The sequence below is a fragment of the Theropithecus gelada genome, chromosome 4 (genome assembly GCF_003255815.1).
Source record: "Theropithecus gelada isolate Dixy chromosome 4, Tgel_1.0, whole genome shotgun sequence".
Classification (NCBI taxonomy): domain Eukaryota; kingdom Metazoa; phylum Chordata; class Mammalia; order Primates; family Cercopithecidae; genus Theropithecus; species Theropithecus gelada.
In genome coordinates, this window is record NC_037671.1 from 25,613,003 (window position 1) to 25,624,580 (window position 11,578).

The following is an 11,578-nucleotide window of genomic DNA, read 5'->3' on the forward strand; positions in this document are numbered from 1 at the left end:
CATGGCTGCCTATCATTTCCTATTTTCTTCTACGGCCACTAAACATTTCTAGTTTTCTAGCACTTTGTAAAATTCAGAAGAGGGAACTTGTCAGATTCATCTCTGTAGCAGGATGTTGATTTGTAAATGAAGTGTTGATGCATTGTTGATGTTACTTATTTAATAAAAGTGTGGTAGATATGAGTAGGGCAGATAGGCATTCTAAGAAAATGGCTTGACAGAAGAGCTGAAAGAACTTGTTTAGAATTTTAGAATTATCAAAGGGCTTCATGTTCATTTCACCTTGTTAGGGAGGGGATATCTCCTTTTGCCTAGAGCATGTCTGTCAACCATTCAGAGTTCAAATGGTTGTTACAACCCAGCAAATGGGAAACAAATTTGAGCGGTACTGAAATGGGTTAAGGGCTCTGATTCTCATCTAGTCTGTTGGTTACTCTGGGAAGGAACATCTGTCTAGTTATAATACTCAAGAGTACTGGTATGATAAATTTGGGTAGGTTTCAGAGTGCTTGCTCACAGCTAGCAAGCAGGATCCAAAAAAGATGTAGAAAGTTGTGTAAACACCTGCAGTTGCACTGACACTTTCATTCATATGTTTAGAAGAGACTTATAGCTGAAGAAAATTCTCTTTTTAAAATAGTTTCTCAGCTGAGATTACACTTTTTTAGTCTGTAGCTCACAGGAAGTTCTAGTTACCAATAGCATGTTCCATATGAGCAGATCTCTACCTAATTCTTATGCATAATGAACCCAATTTTCGTCTCTTCTAGAAAGATACTGAAAACATGTGCCATGATCTCAATGTTACAACCATATAGCCTCATCTTTCACAATACAATACAATCACCAACAAAGTTTAAAGTTCATGTCTGGCATCCAAGGTGAACATTTCCATAGAAAGTAGGAAATAGTTAGATGTCTGTTTGCCTTGGTGGTGGTGGTCCTATACACTTGTTGTGACCCTAAAGATATAATAATGTTTGACATTTTTGTTACCCAGTAATGTGGACTTTAGACATCCTAACCACGCTGCTGACTCTAACTCTTTACCAGACTTTCACCTAGTTCTTGAGCCTCACTGCAGGCTCCAGTGCTAGTCCCGGAGAAAATCAGAAAAGGGTTGAAACCACTGACACAGTCAGCTCTTCAGCTATTCCTAACGCAGGTGTACAGTTTCCTGTCGTGAGCAGATCAGGGCCCACAGGGACACTGCATGCTTGCCCTAGGCTGTTACTAGTTTCATGGAAACATGTACTAATTGTGTCACTGTGTTTTCTTGTCACATTGCCCCCTTTCTAGGCCGCTCTGGTACCGTTTATTTAAACTATGCAACCATCTGGCCCAGGTGCCCTAGAGATTGATTAGCAGCACAAGGCCACCACAAACACAACCGCCATCCGGCCATCCCAGCTATTTCCTCCAGCATTCTAGACATCATGGCGTCCGAGGGTGGGTCCAACCGGCTTCGCGTGTTCGGGAGATAATGCACTCTTCGCAGTGGAATCTTCTCGGGGCCGCGAGCGTTGCCCGCCCATTAGGTGGCGCCAGGTCCCTCGAGCAGGTCGCTCAACAACTCCCGCCCAGCAGCCGCCCTTACTGCGCGCGCGCAGACCCCGGCGTCTACTTCCGGTGTGGCCCAGGCCGGGTCCGCAGAACCAGCTATGTCGGCCTACGGCATGCCCATGTACAAGAGCGGGGACCTGGTGTTTGCCAAGTTAAAGGGCTATGCCCACTGGCCGGCGCGGATAGAGCACATGACCCAGCCCAACCGCTACCAGGTGTTTTTCTTCGGGACCCACGAGACGGCCTTCCTGAGTCCCAAACGCCTGTTCCCGTACAAGGAGTGCAAGGAGAAGTTCGGCAAGCCCAACAAGAGGCGCGGCTTCAGCGAGGGGCTGTGGGAGATCGAGAACAACCCCACAGTCCAGGCCGCCGACTGCCCATTAGCCTTGGAGAAGGGCGGCGGAGACGGGCCCCGGCCGGAGCCTGAGGCCGCGGAGGGCGACGCGGACGAGCCGACTCACGCTGATGGCGGCGGCGACGACGTGGGGAAGCCGCACGACGACAAGCCCGCTGAGGAGGAGAAGGAGGAGAAGGGGCCGCTGAAGAGGAGCGCGGGGGACCCGCCGGAGGACGCCCCCAAACGACCCAAGGAAGCAGCTCCCGACCAAGAGGAGAAGGAGGAGAAGGAGGAGGCGGAGGCGGCGGCGGCGGCGGCAGCGGCGGCCTTCGACGAGGAGAGTCCGCTCCTCGTGGCGGTGGAGAACGGCAGCGCCCCCAGCGAGCCGGGCCTGGCCTGCGAGCCGCCTCAGCCAGAGGAGGAGGAGCTCCGGGAGGAAGAAGTTGCCGACGAGGAGGCCTCCCAGGAGTGGCATGCCGAGGCACCGGGCGGCGGAGATCGCGACAGCGTGTAGTTACCAGCGTTTCCAGAAGAGCCCCTGCCCTGTTCCTGCTGCGGCCCGGTTGTTCTTGGGGAATCTGGCCATGGCCTGCAAACTGGGACTGCCTTTCCCCCTCCCCAGCCCGTCCTCCTCCAACCTACACTCCTTTGCCCTGCCCGGCCCCTGGATGGCAGATCACCTGACTCTCACCTCTGTGCCCCCACGCCTCTGTGATCTGAGTCAGGGCCTCAGTTCCCTCCCTGGGATAAAGTGAGGCCACCATCCCCGCTTTTCTCTCCCTCTTCTCGCCGCTCAACACCCCCCCGCCGCCCCCACCGTTGCCTGGATCCGTTTCCGACTTGGGGCTCAGGCAGGCTGTTTTCACCTCTAGACACCCCTCCCTACCCCTCCTGCTCCCCCAGACATTATGGACCTCTGCTTAGGAATGTGGGTAGGAGCGAAAGACCTGAAAGATGAAGAGCAGGGGACACTTTCAGTCTTCAAGCTGTGGTAGTTAGCGGGCAGGAGAGTGACATCTTCCTGAGCTCCTGTCCACGCCTGCCATACCTCCCAGCTTCAGACATTCAGGGAAAAGTGGGGCAGCATGTGGGGAATCCCCCCCTCGCCCCCACAAATCCTTTTGCTGACCCAAGAGGTTCCGGGAGTTGCCGTTTTTCATCAAAACGTTTGGGGGCTTCCAGGTTGTTTGTGAGATCTGAAAACTTGACTTTGCCCAGTATCCTGGGTGGGGACCTTGAGAAATATCTGTCCCCATTTAGATCTCTGGGGCCACTGATGGGATACCCTGGGAAGATCCTTGGCTGCCGCTTTCTCTCCCCACATCCTCAAGGCCACCCTAGGGTCATACATATCACTCAGGCGTAAAGACACATATTTTAGAAAATCTTTTTAATAAAAGGAAGTTCCAAAAAAATTTTAAGACCTACCCCTAGGTGTGCCTCCACACTGGCCCTAGCTTTCCCATTGCTATTCCATTTTTGAGATAAACTAGAAGGCTCCCTTTCTGTTTGAGGTTTTATGACTTGTAGTAAGGCTTTGCTGTTCCTCAGTGTCATTTTCCATTCAGGTACCATCACCTGGTCCCATCAACAGGTCTAGTATGTAGCCCACTGATAAAACAGAGGAAGATGTGTCTCCTCCCACCCTCTTCCTAATGGTCTATGTGCCTTTCTCCATATATTGTCTCTTTACCCCTTCCCCTCTCCCTTGGGCTCTGATGAAAAATTGTTGACTGCAGCTTCGGAAGTTTAGATCTGAGAACCAACCGTAGAATATTTCAGTTCTAGGAAATAAAACCAGTTGATTAAAGCAAATTTTCTCGGGCCTGTTCCTTTGGTTTCTAAGTAATTGGTTCTTAAATGGAATGCTCCTCTTATTTTTTATACATCTTGTGTTAAAGCAATTATTTGTAACATACAGGGACATTTTAGAATCACCCTTGAGAAATCTTTGTTATCTTAAGGTCTCTATGCTTCACTTCATTTATAATAGTCACTACCGCTGCTTTGAATAAATGGAAACAAGTTAACTTAGAATGTTTGGATGATGACAAATTGGGACAATGCTTTGCCAAAGAATTGCTTTGTAGAAAAATAGAGCGAAAGGATTTGGTCCTTTTTTCTTTTTCCTGCTTTCCCACGTAATACTACTGTTTTTTCCAATGCCTTACTCATGAAAATAAGACAGTTGCTTTATACTCCCAGTTTGTAAAATATAGTATTGGTAGACTATTTTGCATTTGTAAGTGGCTTTGTGCAGATATCCCAGGATATTTAAATATAATAATGGTTACGTATTAGGCATCCTAATTTCTGTATTCATCAACATTGCAATTCATACGTGGCTTCACTAAATACTGTAGTCCTTCTCACAGAACATGCTATGGTGTCACTAACCAGCATGGTTGGCAACTGAAGACAACCTTGTTTTCCATCCCTGTAAAGATGGTATTATTTTGCTCCAAGATAGATAAATCAGATGATTCCTTGTTTCTCAACTACTGCTATTGCAATAATATTAATACTAGAAGTTATTAGGCACTGAGTGTCTACTCTGTGTCCTGAAGATGACTTCATTCAATCTTTGTAATAATCTGGCAATGTAGGCATTAATACTCAAATTTTTCATTGGAAGCAGCCCTGGTTCAGAGGTTAAGTGGCCTTTCCTGCATTCCACAGAACATTCAGGACTCAAACACAGGTTTTAGTAGTCCAAAACCCAAACTCTTTCTCCTGAAGAGCACATTTAGAAAAGCAGTAACGGCCGGGCGCGGTGGTTCAAGCCTGTAATCCCAGCACTTTGGGAGGCCGAGACGGGCGGATCACGAGGTCAGGAGATCGAGACCATTCTGGCTAACACGGTGAAACCCTGTCTCTACTAAAAACATACAAAAAACTAGCCGGGTGAGGTGGCGGGCGCCTATAGTCCCAGCTACTCGGGAGGCTGAGGCAGGAGAATGGCGTGAACCCGGGAGGCGGAGCTTGCAGTGAGCTGAGATCTGGCCACTGCGCTCCAGCCTGGGCGACAGAGCAAGACTCCGTCTCAGAAAAGCACTAACAATGAAATCAGAAGTCAATAAAAGCCGTTTTAGTATTAATAACAATCATGATAGTAGCTATTACCGAGTCTCTAAAGTGAGCCAGGCAGTACAGTATGTTTTACATGTGATGTCTTTATTAATACAACTGCCTAATTAGGTAGCTACTAATACCTCGATTTTAGGACTCAGGGAGCTGGGGTTCAAAGATGTTAAACAATTTTCCCAAGGTCATACAACTAGTAAATGGCAAAGCCAAGATTCAAAAGCAGGTCTTTCTCATTCTGAATCATAGGTGCTTTGTTTCATTATATTTTATTGCTTCCCATTGAATAAAACTTTCTGCTGAATACAATGGGAGTAGTTATTCTCCTACTATTTTGAAACAAACATTTAGAAATCTGAAAGGCAAAAAATATATTAATAGATGTTGCTAGTGGATGTTTAAACAATATCATTTGGGGCAGCACCTGACAATTGTTTTGTCTTTAAATGATTTGGTGAAATGATGAGGACAATCGCGCATTCAGTATTTTTCAAGTTGTATGTGACTATAGGAAGTTTGAATATGGATTGGTATTTTTGCCGCAGGCGGGCCTATGATTCTGATAAGGCTTTTATGGAGGTACATCTTCTGAAATGATTCAATAATGTGAAGTATAGAAAATGAAATTACTACCATTTGTGTCTATTTCTTTGCACTATTTCTTTCCTCTTTTTGTGCTTCTAATACTGGGGATAGACATAGTTGTTTACTGGGACTTGACACACACATTTGCCTTCTTGGTGACAATGGTATTGAAGTGAAAACAGTAATCCTATACTGGAAGCCCAAACCTCTCCATTATGCAATGTATCCATGTAACAAACCTATACATGGTTCCCCTGAATCTAAAATTAAAAAATCACTTCCAAGAAATTTGGCATGGATCACAATTAGCAAGCAAGAAGCTTAAAAAAAAAGATAGTCCAACTAGTAGTATATCTAATGAATGATGCACTGAGTTACTAAATACAATTAAACCTACTAAAGGGAACTATGGAGAAAATCTATATTCTCAGCCCTGTTTTCCTGGGTATTATATCCCATTTATATGCTTTAGTGGTCAAGAGATGTTTTTGAGTGGACTGAAAAATATGCTGTTTTTAGTATTTCCTTCAATTATTGAAAATTCCCAACAATTCCAGTGCTGTTTTTGTTTTCCTCTGAATAACATGTGCGTCTATGACAAAATTACTGATCAATGACTAGTTACTTAACTGAACAAAGAGTGCTGCTCAACCTTTTGCTGATGTTATGTTGTCAGTAGTCCAAACATGTCCATGCGTGTTTGGAAGATCTTGTTTAAAAGTTGCATGTAAACGTATGCTTATGATATTGCCAGTGATTTGCAGACACATTTAGCATACTATTTCCTGTAAGATTTTCAAAGTATTTGATATTTCACGTAAACATTACTCCAGCAAGGGACTGAAATGCCATTGAGGGCTGTCAATTTTTCTGTTTTCTTTTTCTTTTAGGCAGGATTGAGCTTTCAACTGCTCTGCAGATTCTCATCAGAGGTGCACACTCTTCTTTGTGGCTCATACCTACATTTTATTCTTCCTGAAAATATAGTTTGTATTCGGGGCACACAGGCATCTTCTATTCACTTCATCATCAACACTTGTCAAACAAAAAACTCCCTACTACTCATGCTACAGACTCATGCAGCTCCCTGTGTTTTGAAAGAATTGCCTCCCTCTTCTGAGCCTGGCTCAAGGTAAGACCCACTCCTGTGTGTTCCTGTAGAGCCCAAACTTGCACTGATTGTGTTCTAATTTCCTGTGTATTGCTTGCTCTTCCACTAGACTGGAGGATAAAGGAAATGTGTTTCATTAGTATTTACTCCCACTTCCCAAACATGTCACAATAAGCACACAGTAGATACGTTCTAAATGTTTGAAGGTCTGTTGTCAAATATTCCTTATAATCGTGGTGCTGGAGTAAAAGTCATGTAATGTTGAACACATTCCGATTCTGAAAGCAGACAGGCAGGGTAAACTGGCCAGTATACTAATGGCAAGTGTGAGTTGGGGTGATTTTGTGTCCATGTCATAGCTGCCTAGATTAGGTGACTTGATGACATTGACAGTTCTTACAGAACCAGATAAATCTACCTTTTAATGTCAAGGTAATGCTATCTATTTTATCTAGATCTTCCCTCCATCTGGGTCACTTGTCGTAGTTTAACTTTCTACAATGCATTGGGCCCCAGGTAGACGAAGGGAGCATCCTGCTTGCTTTCAGGCAGGAGCCATGTATTCACCATTCAGTCAAAAATTTACAACAGTAAAGAGTAAGTATGCCAAAAAGAACTTGTATCTGCCATTCCCTCCGCCTCTTGTCGTGTAGACATCTCACTTGCTGTAGACACTTCTCAGAATTTAATGTCTTTGAAGGAAGGGGATCTATTCACCCCACAATGTGGTTTTGGCCCAAATCTTCTAAGCCAGTTATCTGTCTTGAATATAAATAATTATCTCTTCCACTGCTGGTAAAAAAACTAACTGTATTAGACCTTGAGATATCTAAAATAGAGACATTCTAAGTGATTTACTAGAGTAATTCTGACAGCAGGTGATTTTCTCTGTGCAGTCTGATTTTACATGCAAACTTCAATTTCACTGAAATGGTCTTGAGAATGCCAGAGGATACACAGAAAAGATCATAGCAAAAGGCTCTGGTGGCCAGAGGCAGCTTGGGGCATATGTTGACCAAGGGCAGCCCTAGTCATAGAATGGCCAAGTCATTGCATTGGGGACCAAAGAAAAACAAATTTATTCTACTTTATTGGCCTGATGTTTGGTCATTGTCCAAGAACTGTGAGTCGTTTGGTGAGTGCCCTTTTTTTCCCTCTGTTTTTTTCGTTTGTTTGTTTTTTGTTTTTTGTATTTTAAATCAATTTGAGAAGGCTCTTCCTTCTGCTCAGAAAGCTTATGGCTCTCTTCTCTTCTTCCTCTTGATGAAGAAGTACTATGTCATAGTACTTTCCCTGAAGTACAATATCAAAATGAGGTATCACTTTAATGTGTTCCCATAAGACCTTGGTTTTCCCTCTATAGTATCTACTGCACTCACCTATAGTTATTAGTTTTTATGAAGTAATAGGTTGTACATTCTGTATGGACAGGACTGTATCATTTTGCTTATTTAAACCAAGTGCCTGGTTCATATATATATTAAGCACTCCATAAATGGTTGCTAATAAGAAAATGAATGAATGCATGGCTAAATCCTGGAGCTCACTCACCCTTACTCCAGCCCTAAGAGGAAAGTTTGAGGAATTTTGTCATGCCTAGTAAACCATGGTAAGGGGAGCCAAAGATGGTTTTTTGCTCAGTTTGTACCATTGATTAAACAAGATTATTTTGTTTTAAATAGGTGTTGGTATCACAAAATAGCAGACCTTAGCAAGACTGAAGCCTAAGGAGGATAAATCAAATTATCCAAGTTTGCCCTCTGAATCTGATTGTGAATATGCATGTCAAACACAACATTCATCTGCTTTAGTGATTTTTCTCTTTAATATTCTGATATTTTATCATCAACTTCCTTTAATATAGGAAGCATCATGGTGGTTTCTGGCTTTGGAGTCATCCAATCTTAGATTTAAATCCTGAACTCCACCATTTAAGAGCTACGTGATCTCGGCTTCCTTCAACTAAAAGCTGTGATAATGACTTTCATGTGATAGCTTTGTTGTGAGAAGCAAATGTGCTCATGTATGTTAAAATATCAAGCATAGTATCCAGCACAAAACAGGCACTATGTACATGTTAATTCCATCCCCTTTCATGTGTATCCAGAGAACTAATGTTACCATTTCATGTATTGCAGCTCAACTTATCACCTTTTTCAGAAAACACTGGAGGCCTTTGCCAGATGCAAGCAGCTACCTCGTTTGGTTATATGTTAATTCTATATTTAGTCTGCCCATATACAGAGAGGAGCTAAAAATCTTATCCTTCCAATTATTCATATTGCTCTTCAATATCTTCTTAAATTCCCTCACTGGTAGCTGAGCTACTTTATACAGACACATCCGGTTTTAAAGATTCCTCTTTCTTGGCATGACTCAACCCTCCTGCGGCCAGTTTTATTCCTCCTGTTATTTCCCTAGGATCCATTCATTGTTTTCCGGGAGCGTTTCTTAAATGCGTCTCCTTGAACACTTTGTATTATTCCTGATTTTTTCCAACTATAGAAATAGTAATTATTTTGCTCTAGTTATTTCTTGGCTTCCTGGCCTTTTTTTCTAATGTACCTGTCTTTTCACACATAATTTTAATGAACTGCCCAACTCGATTACTAAAAGGCACTGGAGTATTACAAGGGTTTGACCATTCTTTCCAGAAGTTCTCTCTGGTTTCATGTCCTCCTGTGATTTACCAAGTGTCACTTAATTTTTCTTTCTCTTTTTTACACACCATGGCCAACTTTTCATCACAGTCATTATCCACCTCTCTTGGTGATCTACTTAACATTTCATTAAAAAATATGTTCAGCTCAGCTCCTTTCTTCCTACCCTTCACATGTCAACAAGACCTGCTTTCCCCCTTTCACTTGTGATTCTTCTGGTGCTCAGAATTTGTCAATCATTAGTTCTCGTCTTGGTGCAGTCTCTCTACACATCCTCCCTCAGCAGCGTCTGTATTTCAGTCTAGGCTTCATTCCCATCAGCTGCCATTCTTTTTCCCACCTGTTTTCTGTCCTTGTTTTTACCATTAGATGTTATTAGGACATCGCACCGATTTTAGTCAATGAATACTTTGATGATAGTGTCTCAATAAGCCTTTTAAAAGAAAAGCAGAAATGGGAAAAGACAAGGATAACTGTCCTATTTTATGAATCTCATTTTTTTTAAAGTTAAAATCTGCAGAATGATTAGAAACCTAATAACTTTGCTTCCACATATTTTGGAGGTTGTTAGATGTGAAGACTGGAGGAGAAAGAGTTCTTGCCACAAGGAAGGGGGTGTGCTTGCATTGCAGGAGGGCCTACTGTGAGCATGGGGATAGAGCAGTGAATGAGGCAGAGAAGCTACCTACCCTCCTGAAGCCTGTATTTCATGGGAAAGACAAACAGACATGAATAAATGAGACCATTTCAGAATGTGATCATATCAGAGTGTGACAGAGAATAAGTGAGGAATATATATTTTCAATTATGTTAAAATTAAGCTTTGTATATTAGACTGCTCTTAGGAAGTGTATGGCTCATTTCAAATTCAACCATTTTGGTAGAACAACATATTTCTGCAGTACTGTGAGTTTATAGCTCTATTGCCTGTACTAGTGGTTCTCTATCTTTTTAATGGATAGAAAAAGATTCCAGAGACGTTCATGCCAGTAAACATTCCTCTATGTGTGCAGTATCAACAATAACAACAGCACCCACTTACTGAATGTTTACTATGTGCCACATGCTCTTCTAGGTGTTTGAGATACATTACTAAACAATATAAATAAAGTTCCTGGCTTTTTGGTACTTCCATTTTAGCAGGTAGAGAAAGGCAATTAGAAATAAACTTAATAAATAAAGAAATTATATTGATGTTAGAAAGATTTAAATACCATTGGAAGAAACAAAGCAAGGGCTAGAGAGTAGTAGGCAAAGATGGTGCAATTTCAAATACAGCAGTAAGAATGGTGGCCAAGTTTATGTGAACACCTGGGGCTTTCTCTCTCCCTTCTCCTTAAGTCATCACCTTAGAAAGTAAGTAAACAGAGTGGCATCCTTATAAAGATTACCTTGAATCATTATAATTGGTAAAACAGAAATAATCCACAAACTCAAATCCTTTACTATTTATAAATTATTACTAGTGGCACACCTCCCAGCCGAGAGAGAGACATGAATCCTATAACCAAACCCATTGCTTGGTACCCATTTATTATATATACCTGTGTGGTATCTTTTGCGTTGTGATATAGACCAATATTTGACCTTTATTTTATTTAACATTTTGCATGCATTTAATTCCTCAAATAGAAAATACTCAACCACAGGGACCATGAAATTTGTTTTTCTAAATCTTCTGCAATACCTAGCAGAGCGCGCATCACAAATCATCATCTGTTTTTATAGACTAACTTAACGTAATGAAGTCACAATTTAGTCACATGTTAACAGCATACCTCAGCATCCTGAGAGCATGTGCGCATGTGAGATAAGTTTCCCATGAGACAGGAGTCCTAGTAGTAGCTGGATGCCAGTGAGCTGGATGCCATGGAGTATTCATGAGGCATGTTGTTATTGCATGCTACAGTTTAAGCTTTGCAGAGTAGGCATATTTGCCTGAACACCCACCCCATCCCCATCTTTATAGCTGATGTCACTTATTTTTAAATGCAAACTGATGGCCGGGCGCGGTGGCTCAAGCCTGTAATCCCAGCACTTTGGGAGGCCGAGACAGGCGGATCACGAGGTCAGGAGATCGAGACCATCCTGGCTGACACGGTGAAACCCCGTCTCTACTAAAAAATACAAAAAACTAGCCGGGCGAGGTGGCGGGCGCCTGTAGTCCCAGCTACTCGGGAGGCTGAGGCAGGAGAATGGCGTGAACCCGGGAGGCGGAGCTTGCAGTGAGCTGAGATC

The 11,578-nt window shown here is 42.8% G+C and overlaps 1 protein-coding gene across 1 annotated transcript; it reads left to right on the forward strand.

Moving 5' to 3' along the window:
• Positions 1-269: 269 nt before the first annotated feature.
• On the forward strand, positions 270-3,715 carry HDGFL1 (HDGF like 1). The gene is made up of 3 exons (XM_025383014.1): positions 270-493; positions 771-881; positions 1,300-3,715. Exon 3 carries the CDS (start codon positions 1,662-1,664, stop codon positions 2,412-2,414), a length of 753 nt encoding a protein of 250 aa, XP_025238799.1. The 5' UTR covers positions 270-493; positions 771-881; positions 1,300-1,661; the 3' UTR covers positions 2,415-3,715.
• The last annotated feature ends 7,863 nt before the right edge of the window (positions 3,716-11,578 follow it).

What these genes read in the sequence shown, in the direction of transcription:
- HDGFL1 (XM_025383014.1), top strand. Translation starts at nt 1,662, where the DNA reads ATGTCGGCCTACGGCATGCCCATGTACAAGAGCGGGGACCTGGTGTTT.